This window comes from Caloenas nicobarica, chromosome 1 (genome assembly GCF_036013445.1).
Source record: "Caloenas nicobarica isolate bCalNic1 chromosome 1, bCalNic1.hap1, whole genome shotgun sequence".
Classification (NCBI taxonomy): domain Eukaryota; kingdom Metazoa; phylum Chordata; class Aves; order Columbiformes; family Columbidae; genus Caloenas; species Caloenas nicobarica.
In genome coordinates this window covers 121,257,454-121,280,205 of record NC_088245.1, presented here as the reverse complement: position 1 = coordinate 121,280,205, position 22,752 = coordinate 121,257,454, and the positions used below count along the sequence as shown (strand labels likewise).

Below are 22,752 nucleotides of genomic sequence, written 5' to 3'. Positions count from 1 at the left end.
AGGGTGTGCAATGGCAGCCCTCTCTCCTCCTCCAGTCCGTGACTTAGTGAAGTGACTGGCTCATGACAGGGTACCATTTTGGGATCCCCAATACCGGAAATACATCGATAAGCTGCTCTCTCAAATCCTGCTCCCTAAGACATCAACCAACTAATTTGGGATGTTCTTACAGTGTGAAGGTTTGTCCCTCATGAAGACTAGGGTATACAATGTCCGCCCTCTGAGCAACAGTTTAAGATTTGCCCACCTTCAAAAGGGCACCATTTCCCCCAGATATTTCAGGGACTGAAGTCACAGCTGCTGCTTTGAAAAGGGGTGTCTCTGCCTTTGTCTTTCCTTCACTTTCTGCTTGGTAGAAGCGAGTGATTCTGCCTTTCCATGCGCAAGGGATCCACCATCTGCCTGGGCAACAGCTGCACCTTCATTCCTCTGAGGGCAATAGGAGGCCCTGGGTCTACTGAGGAGGGAAGGAAAACAAAATGCCTTCTGAGAAAAGAGCTTTTAGTCCTGAAAAATAGCAGCCAAAATTCATACTACCTTTTGAGGAAGGAAAATTCATGAATTACAGCAGCTTTGGTTAACAGAAAGCCTGAGAAGGTGGATAAGTAGGTATGTGATGCATGTGTGAGAAATAGGGGAAGGGGCAGGTGAATATGGGATAAAGCATAAAAGGATATATGCTGGGGCTGCAAAAAATCAGTGACAATCCGAGTTATAGAAAAGGGACTAGTTACATACTCCTTTATTTACTTAAAGTTTAGAGAATACATGTGTTGTCCTATCTAAAAGTGAAAATTTTTTCTTTCAGCAAAATGGTAAGTCAGTTTTTTAGTGAATCGCTGAAGAGAGACAGGTGATTTCGGAGTGGGAGGAGGATAGACAAAATTTGAATGCATCTTTAAAGAAAACCATGTAATCTAGGATGGAGCTGAAAGGTTGGGTTGTACATCTCCATTTCTGAACTGGTTAAGATCTTTTAAACTACATAAGCGTGTACATCTTGGGTTTGTAATTATTGGCTTGGGGATCCATTATAAAAATGTAGCATTTGACCACTGCTTATTGCTGTGAGATTAACATTCCTCAGTTGTAATTCCAAATCACCATACATACCTTTAGCTACTTACTGACAGGCATTATAGAAAAAGACACAAGAATATTTTCCTGAAAGTATCAGGTACTGACAGCTGTCAGAGGTGAAGTGCCAGTTTAGCTGAATCAACAGCCTTTCCTGATACAGGAGTAAGTGCTTAATACCCCAGTACTCTATTTGAACCAGAGCACCTGGCTTTTTAGTCTTAAATTGCTGGCAGTAAAAATTAAGTCAGAGGCCTTTGGTGGTGGTATTGTATATGTATTTAGAAACTGTATTTTTTTCTTCCTTCCAGGTCTTGGCTTTTGTTACTCTATTATAAATGGCCCTGCAAATGCAACGGTCCTTGCTGGTTCAGATGCCCGGTTTAATTGCACTGTGTCAGTAGGATGGCTAATTCTCATTTGGCTGTTCAATGGAAACCCTGTCCTCACTGTCATCAATCCTCAGGGAGCCATTGAAACATCAGACCGCTTCACCTCTCGAAATTATACCAGTAGCAATGGGTTTACCTCAGAGCTGATCATCCACAACACCCAGCTGAGTGATTCTGGAAAAATTGAATGCAGCACCCAGCAACCTAATGAGAGCAGCTTTGCATTTCTTTCTGTTCAAGGTGCGTATAGCCACCAGTAGAAAGCTATTTTATTATACTGCATTTAAAGGAATCCTCTGATGAATTGCTCAAATTATCCCTGTGAAGGAGTACATGTTCTCATTTACCGTTCTTTGCCTCCTGTCCTCCTTGTCTTAATTTTACTGTCAAAGCAGGTTTCAGAGTCTTTGTTTTTTCCTGTTACATCTCTTATTTGTCATTGGATTGCACTGAAATGCCTGAAGGCTATATCAGGCCCAAAGGCAGTCACTCTAAAATTATCTTTTGGCTAGAAACGGTATGGATTACCCCTATGCACATCATATTATATGACCCTTTTACTGTCTTTAGAGCACATCTCCCTCCTTTCTGATTCAGGAATTAGTCTGTGTCTAGCTTATTTGAGTTTGATTTAATGGTATGTAGAAGCAAAGCCCTTGAGACACAATGTGATACTCTACATATGATTGCTACTGCAAGCTTCCATTTCCAAAGAACAAAAAGTTCCTGCATATCAGGCCCCTGTACATGAGACCTATTCTCCTCTCTGAAGCATCAATAGTGACAGAATGCAGTCAGTAAAGCAAAGTCTAACCACGTGACACTATCCTTTGTCAAGGAGATGCTTTATGCAACGAGAATATCTCACCATCTACCTGTAAACATTTCCTGGTAAAACCCAAACATACTTAAAACTTACAGAGAAACACTGTTATTTCATTATTTTGTCCTTCAGCTGGAAATGTATCAGGATTGCTAAAAAGTCTAATTTCTTGCTTTTTATTGGAAAGGTACTGAAAGCTGAGACTCGTGCTTTAGACATGCCAAACAATGTGTCCATGAAGTTGCAATATCTGCATGTTTATTTCATGCATATGGTATATCTGTGCTAATAATGATTGGTTTTGACTTAATATCTCAAGGCATAGCTATTTCTAGGTAGCAAGATAAGATTTAAAATGATCAGCAGGAAAGCAATGCAGCCAAATATTCTGAAGGAACAAAACATCTTTTCCCTCCTACAGTTAATGGATCTTTATTCATCAAAAATAGCACCTTAACAGTTACAGAGAACAAAACAGTTGAAATTGTTTGTGAAGCCTTAGAATGGGCTCCAGCTCCAGACATTGCCTGGATGACAAATGACTCTTTCATTGATAAGTCAAGGTATGTTACCCAGCAAAGTCAAGGATCTAATGGCCTCCACAATGCCCTGAGCATCCTAACTTTGACTCCGGTGGACACTGAGATTTTGACTTGTTTAGCTGACATAGAAGCACTCCCTAACCCTCAGAATGCAACTGTAACTGTTATTTTTGTCAACTCTACTATGGGTAAGTGAATGTTTGTTGTACTTTGCCTATACTGTAGTGCCTGTGCTGTAATGCCTATACTTAGAACTGTGCTTTTTGTTTTGTTTTTCTTTGATTTATTTTGAAAAGTCTTTTATTTGCAAATTAAATACTATGAGATGTGCAAAGATGATGGAACTAAGACTCAGTAGTCACAACCTGATACATAGGTAGAGTTAAATTCACATCTTGGAGAGGACTGATACAAGTCTAATGAACCATGAAGTCCAACTTAGGACTGAGCAAGACAAATGAAGCAGTACATCTGCCATTGACTCCTACTGTGGATTCACTGCTAAGAAAACCAGCCTTTGTTCCTTGACCAAGCAAACATCTAAAGAATTTAGATCTTAAATATCCTCAATTAGGCCATGCCTGCCATATTAACATGATTTGTTAGGCCTCTTTTACTCAAAGCCAGACCCCTCTCCATAATATTCAACTTGGGAAAAAAAGCCTGAGTTTTACTCCCTGTTTCTGCACACAACCTGAAACAGATTCTGTACTAGCACTTCAGGTGCAAATGGAAAGTTCTCCATGTGAGCGGTGACCTGATGTAATGGAGCTGTTTTAGTATGGTGGTAACATTCCCAGGACTGCACCAAGGCTGGCACTTAACTGCAGATGGCAGCATTTATAAGTAGGAACTTCTATACCATGTACCTTATCTGCTGTAAGAAAGTCTTTGTATGTGGTGTATTCACCCATTACAGAACAAGAATCAGGTCCTCAAGAGAAGCTTCATATTCGTGAGCCTTATCTCAAAGTCTGCTTGAGATCAACAAACCATTGGCCCTGCTTTCCTCTTCCTGGCATGGTCTCTTTCACATCGTAGAAGAAGGGAAAAAAAGTCCTGCAGCAACATATGTGGAATTCTTTGGATGGTGCATTTGGTTGATTTTTATTGCCTTTTATTTAAGTAAATTCAAGGTAGCTTTAATCCAAGCAGGGGTGTAGGTCAAATCTCTAAAGAACAGTTAGAAGGACCTTTTATAATCCTAAATATTTTTGCTAAGGTTGTCAGCATTTTCTGTAATGCTGCTGATCTTTGGCCTCACTGACATCCTATGAAAATAAAATTCTGTAATTTAACACATTCACAGTACTAAGAGGTTCATTGTGAAAAGGATGATTTTATCTGGTTTGTACTGCCAGCATGGAACAAAGCAAGCGGGACTATCACTACAGATCTGCCTCACAATCTAACAGAACCCTATCAAAAATGTTTTTGTTTTCCAAACTGTAACAAAATAAGAGTGAGTAAGAGGAAGTAACTCGCTGTGAGTAAGCAGTGTTTAATCCAGACGAGGGAAACAATACCAGACTGTCCTTAGGAACATTTCTCTGCTGGGACTAGCCAAGTGTCTCATCTGTCAGGTGGAGGAGTCTCAAGGCAAACTAAACTGGAAGCACTAATTGCATGGCAGGAGCTGAGGTTACTGAGTGTGGGTACACTGCCTCCTACAGTGACACAGTCCAGCCTACAGTGATATCACTTTTATTGGCCTGATCCTGTGGTACAGGAAATGTATAGATTATATAGAGGTTTTTTACAGTGCATCTATGCATTCTCAGCTGTCTTCTGTTTAGAGTAGGTCTTTGAACCTGTGTTTCTTTTTATGATGAGGTGAGCATTGTGAACTGCTATAATCATGCTGACAGCTTCTCTTAATGAACAAATTTTTCTTCTGTAATGGTTGAACGTGGCATATACAAAGACATTCTTATAGTGGATTGATGAGGGGTTTGGTATAGAAGTTTTGACACATAAACAACTGAGGAGGTTGAGTAACTGTGCCTTGTATTTTAAGTATGAGTCATTATTAACAAGCCTCTTTCAGAAGTACTTGCTTTTTAATGCAGCTGAAAAAGGTCATTTCACCATTCTTAATTTGACATCCTTGTAGTCAGATTGTTCCTAATTACTGACTAAGCAAAATAGAACTATCCTGAGGAAATTAATAAATTCCCCTGCCTACTCATTTGTGAAGTACTGAGGTATCCACCATCAGTTTCCATAGCTACTCATTGTAAATCAGAAGAGGCAAAAAACAGATGTCATGAAGCACAATTAGTATATAATTAATGATTGTAAAGGACCATAATTCATTTCTCTTTGGAAAAATCATTATGCAGCAGCAGACACTGAAAATTTGTCAGGATGTGAGAGTATGAAGTCTTTAAATTATTAGAATGAAATAAAGACATGGCATTTATGACAGAGGAAGATATATAATGTATATATCATACTTGAAGTCTCAAAGCTTGTCTGACTTTTCATATACAGGCTCAGCCTTAGCTAGCTGTTGTCAGGAAAGAATATGACTAGCTTCAAACATCTAAGGAATCCTTCCCAAAACTACTGCAACATCAATTTCAGTCTTCACTTCAAAGCTTGAGGAATCAAATTCCTCCATGTTCCTCACAGATAATACATGTCCATTTGCAAGAACTGCGAACAAAAACCTGAGCTCTCTTCAGCCAGCCTTCTCCTGGTCAATGAACATCCTACCTTCCTGTGCTTCTAGATCAGTCTTAGTCTCAGACTTTTCCATCCAAGGTGATGCATTTTTATGTCAGTCACTCCTCCTTCAGAGTTACCTCACTCACAGTGATGTTTGATTGAGATTTGGGAACTCCTACAGAGTCATCCTGGCAGATGCATTCACAGAGATGTTATTGGGAAATAGGGTCCAAGGCAGAGTCCCATAGCTGGGCCCAAGCTCTCTTTGGCATCAGTATTGACTTCAAGTGGCCTGGGACCTGCAGAAGATGAGATGAGATGAGATGAGCCTGATCTTCCTTTGCTTTGTAGGTTAGCCAGAAAGCTCCAAGAAGCAATGTGCAGCTTTTCCCCGTCTTTGGTTTCTCCCTGTTTACCAGCATGTGCCACAGAAAAGTCTTTTTTTATCTGCAGATATTACTTAGCCCAAGTAAATTTTGGAGCAGCTTTGGGAGGGCCCAGAGGTCCAGATAGCAACAGAGGATGGGCCCTATAGATAGAGGAAAGGGCTTTGTCCACACTAAGCACCTCATGTAACTTAGTGTGGATTTACTAAAAGGCCTGAAAGGGGTTTAATACTCTCATGCCTTAGTACCCCTCTCTCGCACCCTTACTTGCGTGTTGAGCTGGCAGGTCCTGCATTCACACCTGCTGGTCCCAGCTTCACTTTCTTTCTGGATCCTCTAAAAATGGGGAGGAACTACAATGCTGAAGTGCTGGGAGTGTTTGTGTTGTGTCCTGTCCTTCTCACTTCAGCTCCTTAGATGATACCGTTTTGGTATGTAACCTGAACCTGATAGGGAGTGAAATACCTTGGTGTGGCAGCCAGCCTGGAGGTATGGGCCAGTGCAGATGTGTTTAGCTCCTCCCTTAATACTAGGGTTAAGCTTTCCCCTAAATGACAATCATAAACCCAGCGTGACAGCAGGGGTTTTGTCAAGTCTGGATGTCTCACACCTGTAATTTAGATTGGAAGCTTCCTTCTAAAAAAACTGTGATAATTGTTTTGGTGCTACTTTTCAAAAGGTAGCCAAATCAGGTGCTTCTGAAATACTTGTTCAAAACCAATTGGCAGGACGATGTGACAATCAGAACTGACAGCTTTCTTGTGCATCCAACTACGTAGGAAATATGCTGTATTTTTAAAATTCTGTGCGCCTGGGAGTTCTGTAGGAAAACTGTTTGGTCATAGCAACCGATTTCAGTAAGACACTGAATTATCTTTAAATCACCTCATTTAACACTGTAGATTACAGCAAAGACAGAGGAATAAGTTGATGTTGTGAGAAGGATGGTAGAGAAGATGGGTTAGTAGCTACATATTCCCAAACACTGCTACTCTTCACAGTTTTTGCTCTTCGCTGCTCTTTAAGTGGGTAATAGGTACTCTACCAAGTGTGTTCCAAAATCAAACACCTGTTGGAATCAGTGAGAGAAATCCCAGGATGGAATTCGTCAGAAAATTGTATCTACAGGCTGGAGATCTCCGCTTGTACTAGTGACCTGAGACTATTGCTGTGGTCTGTGGGCAGAAATGGACACTTTTCAGAGCTGTTCATCTTATCAAAAGGTACACATACACATTCGGCCAAATGAATTGTAACCCAAACACCTACTTTCTTTCTACTGAGAAAAGCAGCTAGGCAAGACACTTCAGCAGAGACATCTGAATTGAATCTTAACCTCTCTCCTCAACCTCAAATGTCTCCAAAGGATGCTGGGAGGCCCAGCATACCTACAAAATAAACCTTAGGTTGGAAAATTGCAACCCTGTGTTTTCAGAAGAGAAGTAGCTGTGATAAAAGTTACAGTTGCGACAAAGAATTTGCATTTGGAAACATTTTAAATTCTTGGGCACCATCCATAAATACAGAATCTGTCATTTGGAAAACACAGACTCCTTGTTAAATAATCAACAAGCAGTTAATAGCTTCTCACAAAAAAGGTAAATATTCTGAAAAGGATGTTTTGACACTCTGATAGTACAGTATTTCTCCATTTAATTTAACAGAAAATGATTACACTGAAGACAGCAGAAGCACGTGGGTTATTGTACTTGCAGTTGTGCTTTCGGTTGTTGGTATTATTCTTCTGATCATTATTATTGCAGTTGTTGTACGCTGCTGCTGCCTAAAGAAGAAAGGTAAGTGGAGCTTCACAATTGATCTGCACTTTAAAAAGTATCTTAACTTATACGTAAATCTCCTAGTTATGTCACCTCTGGTGCTGTGCAAAGACCTGTAAACAGAAGTGTGAGCAGACAGATCCTGCTCTTAACTATGATCTGGTTAAGATGCTCCTTGCTTTCACCTTGCTGCTCCTGTTGTAAATTGGTTTCAAAGTAATCAGTGTCAGCCATTCACATTAACTACAAGGGGCAAGTGTATTTCAGGAGTACGTTAGCTTTCACTGGCGCTCAGTTCCCATGCTGAGGTTCTTTGCTGAAGCACACCTTCAGTGCCATGTGCCTCATTTCCAATTTCTGTGTAAGCTGTTCTACAGGGATGTTGTGCAATTTTGTAAACAGGGAGGAAAGATACCCCTGTGGTAGCTGGAATGTAGTGCACGCTCTAAAAGGAGCTCTCTAGTAGTTCACATTTTATTTTCCTGCATTTAAAACACCTTTTCTTTTTTTTTTTTCTTTTTTTTTTTTTTCCCCCTCAGGATCTACATATCAAAATGAGATAAGGTAAGCTGGATGAGGTGGGAGAATTTTCGTTTTTACTCAGCTCTTTTGGGGTGCTGCAGGATGGTGAGAGGCATGTATCAGATTCCATGCCCCGTTGCCCATTACCTCCAGAGTGCCAGGGTGCTGGCCTGCTGTGTGACATTGCCCGTTTATGTATGCACAGCAGGGGAAGAGGAGGCAGCATGGAGCGGAGGGGACCGACTATAGAGGCAAAAAGTGAGTGCCACAGCTTGCAGCAGGTTGTGAGCTCTGTTCCCACAACTGGGTGAAAAGAACCAAAATCCTCCAAATGCTACCTCTCTGATTCACCAAGCACAGAAATTACAAACTGAAAATACGCTCCTACAGAAGCTGATATTTAAAAATTGGCTGAACCCCCCTAAGTGTCTCGGGCAGGCAAGGGGAGGAGCTCTGCCTGCGTCAGGCTGCCTGCTACCTTGCGTGCCTGCTGCTGCCTGCATGCTGCTGCCCGCGGGCGATGTCCCTCGCTGCCGGAGGGGGTCACTGCCAGCCCGGCAGCAGCGCCAGGGCTGCCGCACCTCCTGGCGACAACCCCTCTCGCAAACGAATCCGGATGGATTGGCAGGGAAATTAGACCGTCTCCCTTGCTCTTTTAAGGTTGCTCAGCGTTAGTCTGATGAAAACTGAATAAATAAACAAAGCTGCCCTGATGATGAGTGTCGACGTGTAAGCGAGTGATGCTCAGACGTGCTCGAGTACAAAGCTGTTGATACATTATCGCATTGAGTTGGAAAACGTTAGAAGTCGTGAGCTGATGGTTATCAGCATTAAGATCCTATTTATTGGTGCCAGTGCGGCTGTGACAGACACGTCAGTGAGGTTACCTGGAGTTATTTTTTCTGAGCTACTAGTGAGCATTGTAAGTTCATACTTCGCCTACGCTTGTGGGGCTTTTAACTCCCCCTCTCTTAATGAGTTTACAAAACCTTATACCACTTTGCCGCACACTTCAGTGATACCCAAATTCATTAATGGCTTCTGGTGGGGAAATTTTACAGAGGCCTGTTGATAGATTTTAATTTGTGCAGCTTTTTATTGATACAAAACTAAAGGAGGAAATCAGGTAAACACTATTTTCTCCTGAGGAAATAATTATAATTATGCCATGCCATAGCAGTAAAATTCCGTGTAATTTCTTAGTTCATGATGCTCGATTGTTTATTTTACTGAGTCCAGCTACATAAATAGAGTAGGACTAAATCAGCAGGAAATGGGAGGCCAAAAGCAGATATGACTTCTGTATTGGTTTTGCTGCGAATGAGGTGCTACAAAGCCTTTTGGCTTGGATTCTAACTTGATTCTGACAAAAGCCTTCTGCAAGAGTCAACCCTGCTAAGGCAAAATCAATTGGACACGCAGGGAAGCATCAGCCCAGCAGTGGGGACAGATACAGCCGGGTCTGTTTCCTTCCCAGGACCCTGCCTTGCTAGTGCAGGTGTGCACGGTGCTTCCTTTCAGACAACCTGAACAGGTCCGGAACAGGGCATAACGTTACTTTCTCCCTATTTCTTTGAATCTGATCTGGGGGAATACATTTATATCTTCAAGACAGAATGCGTGTTTTTAGATCTCAGTACAGTAAAGCTCCTATTTTCCCATCAACTGTAAACAAACGCTGAATGTTAAGCAAAGGCTTAAGCAGTGGGATGAGCCCAGGGTCTATGGCTTAGCTTTACATTAGAAAGTCAGTGTTGACCGTTCTGCAGAGTTCTAGCATATGCAAACAATGACACTCAAATCACAGGAATTATTCACAATCACTTACAGGTTTTGTAGATTCAGATTTGTTTTTTTTTTCTTGGAGGGAACTTAGCTGCAGTAAAAAGGATTATAATTGTCCAGAATTTAGAAGCTGCATTGTAGTAGCAGCAAAGTAGTAGTGAGACCAAGGATATATTGTTTTACTTCCCACATTTATTTTTTAAGTTGGCTGGCTATCTTTCTGTACCTCCCACACTATTTTGTAGCTGTTTTCAATTTGGCTACTACATCGAGTTTGCTGAGATCTAAGGATCAGATAAAATAGACAGTACAGTATCATGTAACGTGGAGGTGGTATTCCTAAACAATTGCTCTCATCTTCTAGCAACATGACAAGTTTCTTAGTAGTGTCTAACTTTATTATCTCCTAAAAAAGCCACATACTCATAGCTGGCTTGTCAGATTTATGTGTGCATCATTAATGCTCAGCTGAAGCTCTATGGACCTGCGAAGTAATTGCTACTAAACACAAAATGCAAATGCAGCAGTTTCCACAAATATTGCACACCTAAAATATTTTCTTCTTCCCTTACAAATTCCTGGCTTGTCATAATCCTGCCATCAATTTGTGCTTGCCACATGTGAAACCTAGGCAAAGATGGACCTGGGACTATCCTGGAGGAGTCCATTGTAGGAACAGATGAATAGAAGCATCTCTTGTAGCATAAGAGTTTTGAGGAAAATGGCACTTTTCTCACTGTTCAGCTCTGCAGGTCACTGTTCTGCAATTTCAGAGGTGTGTTAACTTTAACCAAGGAAGTTCTGTCAACTTCACTGTGGCTACACTCACTTTTAAAGTAAATTTCAAAGTGAAAGATTAACTTTGAAGTGTACAGATGAATCACTTGGGAGCTAACTGTGGTGATGTGAGCTAATATGCTTTGCTTTTGCAATTGTGCGGGCTCAAATCACAAAAATGATGAGCGAATTGACCTAGCTGGTGTTCCCATATTTGGCCACAAAATATCCTGTAATTCAGAACTAGAGATGAAAACTGATTTCCTACAAAACCTATGGTCTGGAACAGAATCTTCGCTTTTCAAAGACTGATATTTTATTTGTCTGCTTTCTGATAATGCAGCAGATGGAAACTTTCTTAACTGAATTTCACATGTAATACTTAAATGGGACAAGAATTGCACTAGATAATTCCTTTGAAGGCTCAGATATCTTTTGTGCCTGTGTTTTCAGAAGTAAAACATAATTTTTTCTCTGTAGCCTACACCCAAGAGTTCTCATATCATAATGAAGTTCTAATGACTGGCATTTTTGTTTCTAGAAAAGTTTCAGCTGAGAAGAAAAAAGATGGTAATTTGGGAAACAGGCAAAGGCATGGTAGCGAAAATCAGGGATACATTCCAGAGGAACTGTGGAACACAGAAGAAGACCCAAGTGAGTCTAAGCTCCTGAATCACATATTGTCAAACTGCTTTTCAACATAGGCATTTTGGATAACATGTCAAGCTGCTAAATTACAAGATTTCACAATGCTATGTGAAGGACTTGTGTCTGACCTGAACCTCTTAAGAATATTTTGGGGTTTCTAGAGTATGGTCCTTCAAAGGTATTGAGAAAATGTCATAGTTCTTTGCAGTTGAATTTAATTATAGTCCCCCCTCCTTTTTTTTTTTTTTTAATGCCTTTGTTCTTCAATAAGTCTAGGTCCAGAGACGGGAGTACCAGATTCCCATACAATAGTTAATTTAGGCAATATTTTGCAGTTGCTCTGTAAAAACAAAAGAAACCCACTACCATCAACAAAATGAAAAACTAAAGAAAGAAAAAGAAAGAAAGGAAGGGAAAGAGAAAGAAACAAGAGAGAAACGAGAGAAAAGAAAACAGTGAACAATAATTTTAATGATAGATGACTAAGGCATTATAAATTCTAGTCCTTAAGCACAAAGACTCTTCAAAAGCAAATGTAAATCTCCACCAAATCATTGCCCACCACATGCATTTATCACCACGTTATTATCAAAACATTTAATCAAACACTTAGTGACATGAAATTATTGTGCAGAGTCTATAATCCAGGCATACATCTTCTTCTCTCTAACAAATAAATTCTGAAGAAATAAGTGCAGTGGAAAGATTTCAAGTGCATGTGGTATTTTAAAATGAAGCAGTTATAAAAAATAAAAGGAAACCTAAGTAAACCTGGACAAATTGATCCTACTGGATCCTACACAGGCTCCTTTCACATTTGTTAGTATGTTGGGTAGATTTTGGGTGGCCACCCAGTGCTCCCCAAGTCATTCTATCACTCCTCCTTCTCAACAGGACAAGGGGAGAAAATAAGATGGAAAAGCTTGTGGGTCAAGATAAGGAGAGAGTGATCATTCACCAGTTACTGTCACAGGCAAAACAGACTTCACTTGGGGAAGGTTAATTTGATTTATTTTCAATTAATCACAGAGCAGGATGATGAAAAATAAAAACAAGACTAAAAACACCCCCTTCTTCCAAGGCTAAAGTTCACTCCTAACTGGTCTACCTCCTCTCCACAAGCAGCACAGGGGAATGGGGAATGGAGGCTGTGGTCAGCCCATAACAAATTGTCTCTGCCACTCGTTCCTCCTCACATGCTTCCCCTGCTCCAGCATGGGTCCTTCCCATGGGATACAGTTCACGAATTTCTTCAATGTGAGTCCTTCCCACGGGTTGCAGTTCTTCCAAACTGCTCCAGAGTGGGTCCTTTCCATGGTGCGATCTTTCAGGAACAGACTGCTCCAGTGTGGGTCCCCGACAGGGTCCCAAGTCCTGCAAGAAAACTTGCTGCTGCATGGGCTCCTCTCCACAGGGCCACAGCTCCTGACAGGAGCCTGCTCCAGTGTGGGCTCTCTACAGGTTGTAGTTTCCTTCAGGGCACATCCACCTGCTCCAGCATGGAGTCCTCCCCAGGCTGCAGATGGATCCCTACTCCATCATGAGCTTCCATGGCCTGCAGGTGGACAACTTACCTCACCACGGTCTGCACCACAGGCTGCAGGGGAATCTCTGCTCCAGCACCTGGAGCACTTTCTCCCTCTCATCTTCACTGACCTTGGTGTCTGCAGGGTTGTTTCAATCACATTTTCTCACTCCACTTTCCCAGCTCCTGTTGCACAGCATTTTTTACCCTTTCTTAAACATGTTATCACAGAGGTGCCACCAGCATCGCTGTTGGACTCAACTTCGGCCAGCAGCAGGTCCGTCTTGGAGCAAGCTGGAACTGGCTCTGTCTGAGATGGGGACAGCTCCTGGTGTCTTCTGACAGAAGTCAGCCCTGCAAGCTCCTCCCCGCACTACAAAAACCTTGTGTTACCCAATGAGTTAGCTAGAGTTTGGCTGACAATATTAAATCATATTTAGCTGTATTACTGAATGGCTTGTGGTTCATGCCATGGTGGACACCAAACAAAAGTAATCTTGTCTATTCTTGTTACAGGAATTTACTCTCTTCCCCCAAGGTATCCAAAGTTTACTGTCCGTGCTGAAGATTTACATACCAGTTCTGTATCAAAGGTAATAGTAATGCTGATATCTTGACCTTTATTTATTTTTTTTTTCACGTGGCATGTATTGTACTATATCCAAACACAGATTTTTGGTGGAGGTAGATATTTGTAGATCAATTACAACTGTAATTGAGTAAGTGGAATGAACCCTTCAGCATTCCTGAATGTTTGATTTATAAGGATAAGTGCCCTAGGTGTTAGCCTTGGATTCAGATGGATTTTTAGGGGGATGGGAGGTGAGGGATAAACAACCACCCCTGATATTTAGAAGAAATGTCTAATAAAGCTTTTGTTGCACATCTGTTGCCCTCAGAACCCTGGTATATCTTCCATCCCACCACCCAGGCTAAAGTTACAAAGTCACAGACTTCCCCTCATAGAATCATAGAATATCGCAAGTTGGAATGGACCCATAAGGATCACTGAGTCCCACCACCTGCTCCTCACAGAACTCCCATAAAACCAAACCATATGACTAAGAGCATTGTCCAAATGCTCCTTGAACTCTGACAGGTGTTCAGTCAGTGTCTGCTCTTTCCTTTTCATTGCTTTTCATATCTTTCCTTCTCCAAATTCTGCCAGCCAGATGCTGGGTAGCCCTGGCTAGGACAGACTTCCCAAAGGTAAAGCCAGTTGTCTTTTCATCATTCCTGGGATTAAAAAGTCTCCTCCTCTCTATCCACAAACCCACTTACTACCATTAAGTAAGCCAGTCAGAATAACTTTGGCTTGGCTTTTGAGAATTCACCTCTGCATATATTATACATTATACCGTTAGAATGTAGAGGTTTGCTTTGTTCTGGACATGTAATAATTCTGTTATAAAGGTACCTTTGCCAAAGTGGAGTTCTGCAATGTTCTTGTTGTTCTCCCCAGTTGCCAGACTGGAGGAGATGTGGATGGAAGATGGAGCCACTACTGAAGACAGGGCTTGAAGTTCCTTTAACAAACAAAATCCGGTGTAGATGTAGTAATATATGTGCACTTTGTCTTGATCATTTCTGGGTTGTATTTTCCAATTACACTTCCGCCTTGCAGAATTTGCTTCAGTCAGGAACTTTACACTGATCTTAGAGACCTTGGGTATCCCAGCAGTAAATGATGGAAGGGAAAGCATGGAGCTAACACTTCATCCACCTTAGAGCTTTGGCCCCTTTCCACATGACTAACGAGCGAAGAAGCAGAGCTCAGTGCTTATTCCTCTACTTGTCTGTTCTGAAGGGTGGTGCTGGGCTTCCTTAGTTTCTAGCACAACAGCAAAGTGGATCTTAATTTATGTCATATATTTGTAAAATACATTTAGCACCTTCATGATGGTTTTTGCCAATATTCTCTTGGGAAAGTGGCAGTGATGTGATACCAAGTTCACTCCTAAACACAGTGATAACTCATTTATTTTTGAAGAGCTGTTTCAACATGTAGAGTGCAGAAATCTATCTTGGGATGGCATTGCATATAAATCATACCAGAGTGCGTCTAGTTCTTTTGGCACACAATGAAATTTAGGAAGTACTCAATCAATGATTAAAATAACGATCAAAATAATAACAGTAAAAATAATAGGAATTATACTGATCTATTTGTGTCTGCCAGTTATTATATTTGACATTGATTACTCATCAAACAAAATACTATTAAAGCAAAGCTGAAAAGCATGTGCAAAACAGCTGAGGGCTCAGTGGGGATCTATAACCCTGAGCAATGGTTTCAGAGAGCATTCGATACACTTACGTACAGCATTATAAGGCACTAGCTATGTTTACATGCACAAGGCATGTGGCACTTCACAGTCTGCTCTGAGGAGCAAAAGAGCTTGTGCTGAGGACCCTCTATCCACCCTGTAGACATCTTAGGAGAAGGCAATAACTTCAGGTAGCTGTAGCTGACTGGGTGCTCATTGATGGTTGATGTGCACTGGTTATGCACCGAGGGGGCATCCAGCTGTTTGGCGTCATCTGACAGGGATCCACTTTGGGTGTTCTCAGAGAGCTCCACAGTGAGAACAATAGTGTTTATAGAATCATAGAACAGTTTGGGTTGGAAGGGATCTTCAAAGGTCATCTAGTGCAACCCCCTTGCACACAGAGGCATACAGCATAAAGTTGAACTGTTTCTGTTAAAGCCATTGCCCCTGGACAATATTTGGTACTAGTCTGCTAAAGCGGCTTCTGGTGGCATCAGTAAATGCATGCACAGTTTTGAAAAATACCAAGAGATAATCTAGAGGTGAAAATTATTTATAACTATTTTCCATATATTGGAGGAATTTTTAGCAATCTAAAAATGGCTTGTGAAGACAAACTATTTCTCAGTTTGAACAGAGTTTCTTAGTATATTTTGAGATCCCCATCATGTATATGCAGGAGCTGATAAAGTTTGATGAAGGTTTACCTTAAATTGTGGATTTGCAGTCCGTGATTTATATTTGTGGCATTATACACAACATAGTAAAAAATTTCCCAGACAAAAAGGTGTTTTTCTTTTGCATTCATAACCTTCTCTGTTAACTGCATAGTAGAGGTTTTCTGACAGTGTTACTGGATGCATTCTAATGAAGTTCAATCACCACTTTTGCCAATATATTGCATAATAAAACTTGTGGTGGCCATTCGTTATATTTATTGTCAAGTAGGAGAAATCAGATGTCAAGCCACTTAAGTGCTTGCTAATTAGTGCTGAATAGAACAATTTCTTCAGAAACCTCCTGCCTTCCTGCCACGGCATTTTCTAAGCACAGAAAGTTGTGTTTCTCAGTTGGGTTTCCTTGCCTGAGTACTGGAAACATTTCCAAAGGTTTTTCATCTTCATTCTTCTGGACTTTTTAATGAGAAACAGGGGGTTTAAAAAACCCCCAACCCCCAAACAACATACAAACAAAAACCAAACAAAAAACAGGAGGAAGAGAAGTTATCCAGAGAATTTTTTCCATAGTGAAGGAGGTCATAAAGGAGTGGACTGCAGCAAATTGCTTCTCTCTCCCTGGATAATCAAGAAAAACAAGCAAACTTCCTTGCAGTGCTTCTATGGAGGTCAAGAGGAAGGAGTGAAGAACCAAAGTCCTCCATCAGATCAAGGTGGGGAGGGAACAAGGAGCCCATCTACTGGTGGAAAGAGTCACAGAGATTGAAGTCCTAAAGCCTTCTCCACCTTTGCAAAGTGAAAGCTGTTAAGATTTCTGTGTTTGGCTTCCTTGTCACCTTGGGAGATTAGGATTAACCACAGCACAAGGCTAGAAAAAAGGTCTGTATGGGCAAAGTTTGAACAGAGAGTTTTAAAATTAAAAGAAGCTCATGGATGTGGGGATGAGATGCAAAGCAAGGCAATTGCAGTGAATGAAGATTTTTCAAGTTAGCATTTTGACTGGACAGAGACGATTGTATCTGTTACACAGACCATTCCTCCCACTCCGAGGAGAAAACTGGACGGAAAATTTCAGCACAGGTCAGAGGCACTAGGAAGTCTTCCTGGGTCTCCAAGGGTAACCGCTTCGAATTTGTTCCCTTCTTTTCCATAGCTAAAAAGTTACAATTTTAAAAGATCTGAGAAATTAGGGGAGACTTTGTATCACAGGTTTTCTTTTCCCAGAAGTCCTTGCCCACAGAGCTAACCAGGTACAAATCCTGAAATACCTGCTGGGTCTCATTGTAAAAGGTGACAACCAAAAATTGCTTAGGTCAGCTATTGGCCATTCAAACTCTTTGAATCAGAAACTAATGCAAAATGTCCATGGAAGATAAATGTTGCCCAGAAATTGCAGCGATCAATTCACAACATGAACAAGAGATCTGGCAAATAGTCTTAGGGAAAAGTAATACCTCAGCGAAGAAGAAGGGGAAAAAAAATAAAGGTGTGCGAGACATTTAAAAAATGATGAATATCGAACTAAATTATTGAGCTGAGGAAAAAATTACCAGCCACTGGAACAGGAGGCCAGGAACATTAGTCAGGGATGCTGGAAGGTCTTCATTCTGATTACATTAGCCAAGAAAAGGTCAAATGGAGAGTAGAGTTACAAGCTTCTGTTTAATTGCATATTTTGTTGCAGTCAGCAAAGGGAGGAGATTCATCCTTGCTCCTAGTCCTAGGGCTGAGCTCCAGGTCAAACGAGTGTTAGGGACCAAGGTCCCATCCAAGGGGCCATTTCTCATGCTCTGACCCTTGCGCAGAGCTCCTTCCAAAACACAAGTGCAATGAGGGGGATCTCTTACCTTGGTTTTAGCAAATTTTGGGGCAGTCTCGTAGGCAGTTTAACCTGAACAAGGGCCACAAGGCCAGTTCTGCCACGTCCTCATTTCTACCTCTAGGGAACCACATTCTTTTCAAGTTCCGCTGGTACAAAAGGAGCTCTAAGGACTCAGCATCTTGAAGGAATGGACAGTCACCTACACAAGCTTCAGAATTATTCCATTTACTATGCCATAAATGCCTCTATGACAAATCAGAAGACCATTTCATAAGAGGGAATGCTCATTTACAGTGGGCCAGATTCACCCTTGGTGTAATTCAGCTGATTTCAGCACAGCCACATGAGGCTTGCACTTGCCACTACAGCCACACTTCTCCTCTCCAGTCCAGAGTGAGTCATGGCTCTGTTAATGGGGAAGGATCTATTTTTCTTCTTAACTACTCCAAATGACACTCTATAAACTGGAAATATTATTTAGTTGTGGTTGTGGTTTTATACTGGGAAGGAAATGAATGATGAATTGTACCTGCATTTATTGCACTGTATATAACTGCTCTGACTCTGAGGATTGTTTGAAAAGAGAAATTAAGCTATCAAAATTGAATCAAAAGGTCAATAAAATAGAAATATAAATGGATGACAGCAAATAATTTTACCCTTACTGATGAAATGTACTATAGAGTGTGTCATGTTATGATATTCATTGGTCAGCATATCTTGATCAAGAGAGTAATAAATATTGATGATACAGATACAGAAAAGACAGGTGCAGTTTATAGTGTAATTTTTCAAAATGTCTGTTGGAGAAGAGGAGGAGTTTTGTGGGTGGGATTAACCCATAAAGAAAAGAGAAGGAATTTCCAGGCTGTCTATTGATAGACAGGGAAATGTGCTGAGTGTACGAAAACTTGACTATGGGTATTGACTGTAGTTTGCTATTTGAAGCAATGGTGTATCTGAATTATTTTGAGGGTATCCAGAACTTTTGGGCAGGTGTTTTCCTGTAAATGAAGTGAATTTGGAATGAGAATTAAAAACTGAAGGCAGGGGGGAAAATAACCTTCAGAAGCAGAAGGCTATGTCTCCTTGATTTTCTGTTCTAACACTGAAAGGTTTGATGCATGCAGATACATTTGGAAGTACTCCTACCACATTAATCTCAGCAATTTGTTCTAATGCAGTTAGAATTGGATTTTTTTTTTTTTTTTTTGGCTGATAGTAGGCAAAGCCTTCAGTTTATCACACATTTCCACAGCATCAGTGTCTGAGGAGCTGCCATCTGTCAGATAAATTTAAAGATCAGAAACCTGTTTCATAATGCCAGATGTGTGTTCATCATTCATATCACTGAAGTCGTATGGGTGGCAGAAATGACTAAAACATGCTTGTAATAGCAGAAGTCCTTCTTTCATTGACTGAAGATCCATATTCAAAACATCACTGAAGGATTAAACCATGAAATCAGCTGATACACACCCTCATTTTACCTTCTGATTCATCCATGTATTGCTAGCTCTCTTTTCGTCTGGCAGAAGAGCTGGAAGAGATGGAAAGATTCGGACATCTGTTTCCCCAGATAAACCAACAAACTATGCAAAGCTTTTCCCAGCGTAATAGTCCTTTTATAGGAATCTCTATAAAAAGGCATCCGGGGCAGATAAATCAAGTCAACAGGCAGGCTTTGAAACACGTGACTGTCAAATATCCATGTTTAACTAGATGCCAAGCTGACAGTATGAAGATCTAAAACTGTGTAAAAGAAATGCTGACGATATTGTATCCTTACTGATAGAGGGGACCACCTTAGAAACTCTCTCCTGTAATATTTGGCTGTGCAGCAAGCCACTAGAGCGGTCTTTTTTCCCTTCATTGCGTAGGATGTAATGAATAATGAAACTACTTTTTCTCAGACTAGGACTGGCAGGACTAGTAGAGCACTGAATTAATCTGAAGAAGAAACAACTTTGAAATCAAAACCAAGCAGAGGCTCTAACAGCTGTAGTATATCAAGGTTTAAATATGAAATGGTTGTGGTAGTCCTACTCATCTGTATATTGTGTTTGCAATGTCTTGTATCTGAGATCTCCTATAGCATCAGAAAATGAGTTTTAGGTGACTGATCCTCCATTTCAGTGAAGTTACATCCAGTGAACTGCAGCCTCAGTGAGGCTTCAGAGAAAGCACCACCGAAAATGGGCCAGTACACAGCATGAGTTGGTTGAAATTCAACCAGTTATTCATTAATTGATATCAGAGCACAGTAACCTAGGGCATTTGTTCTAAAGCATATAGCTACGAAAGATGCAGCAGGGCAGAAGGGAATCTGGCCATCGTGGACACAGTCCCCATCCCAGGAGAAACTTGCTGCTTGGTTCCTCCTTTGGTGGTGAGGAGAAATGGCATGATGGGGCAGGAAATGGATGGTTCATTCATGCAGATAATATTTTTAAAACAAAAGAGACCTGCTTGGATTACATTTTCCACAGTGCAGTCAGGGAAGAATAGGGCAGTCCAGATCCAGCTGGTGCAAGTCCTCTTACTCCCTCCCATTCAAAATCAGACACAAAGAAAAATCTTCAATAGTATTGCCTACTAATGGCCATAAGCACTGCTTCTTTTGACAATATTACTTGATGAACTTTCTGATTAGTTTCTTTTCTCCTTTAGTAAATTTGGGTGCAATATAGTATTTTCATGCAAAAAAATCTGGGAAATATTCCCACCACAGTATTTTGCGAAACATGCAATTCAAATAATTACCTTTTTCAGGAAGTTTCGGAGACAACGTTCAGTGAAGTGCCCTTGGACTCCCTCTGAAACTTTCGGGTTACTCAATATGCTGACCCGTTCAACATGCTTTATACTCAAAGGACAGTCCACAGTATCTGAGAATACATGATTTCCACAAACGTAATGCTTGCCTTCAGCTTTTTTCAGATTTGTTTTTCCATTCTACTTGTACATTTGTTATTTTTTGGGGGGAGCAGTAGTAGAGGGCTTCTCAAAACCTCTGCCCTAGTGAGAAAGCCTGCCATAACAGACCTGTAATTTAAGGATCAGGAAATGCCAAATAACTGTTCTGCCATAAATGGAGCAAATCTCATTATATATTAATCTCCAGGGTAACACAGATCATAGTAAACTTCTGATGTGCTCTGGAAATGAGTGAGTGATGTCTCTGTTGAGCATCAGTCAGGTCTTTGGACTATTGCTGGACTGCAAAAAAATAAGTGCAGCAGAGAGATCTCGCAAAACGTCTCTTGAGCAGAGACAGGCAACCCTGTTACTTCCCAGAGCTCCTCTCTTATCTGCAGAAATAAACAGTAAAGAAGGGTAAATTTAGAAAACAGCAGTATGTTCTAGCAACAAAGCAGGGTGGGGGCTGGGGAGGAGAGAGTTGTGTTTAAAGCAGAAAGCAGCTGTCATATGAAATGTTCCTAGGATAGTTATATTTATCCCACGATTTTCCTTGAGGTGCTGGGGCTCATTAAATACCAGAGACAGGTTGTCCACATTTTTTATCTAGCATTTTCCTCTATTGCTTATTCAATAATGTATATGTACCAAATGCATTATTTAAGATGTTTAATACTTGAATACCAAGGCAATACAGAGCGTACATGATTAATGCTTTAGAAAAAAACTACAGAAAGATTGGTCAATAGTTGGGAAAGAGTTTGGGCTTGATAAAAAGTTCTACTGGGAAGAACATTGAAATATCCATTGATTTCCAAGTGCTTGAGACCAAGTGGGGAAGTTGCGATGAACAGTAGCCAACAGACATCATCTACCTGGAGGAAGATAAAACTAACACTGGATCTGGCCACAGCAAACCATTCGACTGTAGTGTTTCATTTAGGAAGCTATGTGAAGATACAGGTTTATAAATTTAGAAGAAATTTTCATTCCTTAGAGCTACTTTGTAATTATCTACGTGAGGTCTCACCACTACCTTTAAATATCCACAGCATATGTTTCTTGGATGCATTTGAGAATTAATTTTTCTTTGTCTTTTCCTCTGCACTGCAATGCTATTTTGTAAAAGTGCATAAGCAATTAGCACTGGAAATCCACTGCACTGATTTCAAATGAGGATAGGGTTTTCAAAACTGCTGAGCATTTGCCCTGCGCAGATCCCACTGGGGTTGGTTTGAAAAGAGGCTGCTGTTGGTGGAAGTGCAATCATGCCAGTCATGGGAACTTTAAAAAAAAGCCTGCCTTGGATAAACACTGAGATGTTGAAAGCAGTCTTTCAGATAAATAAAATGGTCCTGTACTTATTGTTGCAATTTGTAATGTATTAGGAAAGCAATGTCAGAGGTTAAGTTTTTATTACAGCTTAATGGGTAGTTTCTTGAAGAGACCCAGAGGGGGAAAGCCCAACATCATATTTTACTGAAAAGAATACAGACTTCCGAGTTCACAAGAAGTTCTCAGACAGCATAAGACCAATTAATGCATTCCCAGAACTGCCACAAGTGTGCTGCATGTGAAGCTTTTATTTTGTTCTGCTGTTCATACTTTTCTTTGTATTTAGATTTTCAATGGGTTGCTGATGATAGATTTCATTTTGGTATGATGCTTTGGGGTGAGGAGTTGGCAGGTGACCTCCTGAGGACCCTCGTGGTGCTGCTTTTCTAGGATTTCTTTTAGTTCTGTAACTGCTTTTGCTCTTCCATAGGTGCAGCCTCAAAGACCTACTGATTATCCAATCAACCCAAAGAAAATTAGAAACATGACACTTGTTTAGGATGGACTTCTCCAGGAAATTTCTCTATCAATCAGTTGCGTTTTACATGTGTGGCTGGCTTCCTGCAGCAGAGAAAGGTTAACATCAGTTCTCTCAGTTTAAGCTATAAGTTATTTTTCTTTCTTTTCTCATGTAATTAAATAAAATCGCAATCTTCATAATGAGGCATATGATATCTCAGCAAAATAATGGACATAAATGACAGCCTTAACTTCAGAGACAATGAATTTGATGGGACTCTACAAGAGCAAGAATATGTGCTTTGGTTCCCAAGAAAACCAGCAAAACTCCTATCAGACAGAAAT

The 22,752-nt window shown here is 40.7% G+C and overlaps 1 protein-coding gene across 1 annotated transcript in view; it reads left to right on the top strand.

Moving 5' to 3' along the window:
• Positions 1-22,447, top strand: part of IGSF5 (immunoglobulin superfamily member 5) — a 29,589-nt gene extending 7,142 nt beyond the window's left edge. The window contains exons 2-8 of the mRNA XM_065658558.1: positions 1,389-1,709; positions 2,714-3,022; positions 7,555-7,686; positions 8,208-8,232; positions 11,294-11,406; positions 13,442-13,518; positions 22,379-22,447. Of these exons, the coding sequence (XP_065514630.1) occupies positions 1,389-1,709; positions 2,714-3,022; positions 7,555-7,686; positions 8,208-8,232; positions 11,294-11,406; positions 13,442-13,518; positions 22,379-22,447 (1,046 nt within the window). The remainder of the gene's footprint in view (positions 1-1,388; positions 1,710-2,713; positions 3,023-7,554; positions 7,687-8,207; positions 8,233-11,293; positions 11,407-13,441; positions 13,519-22,378) is intronic.
• The last annotated feature ends 305 nt before the right edge of the window (positions 22,448-22,752 follow it).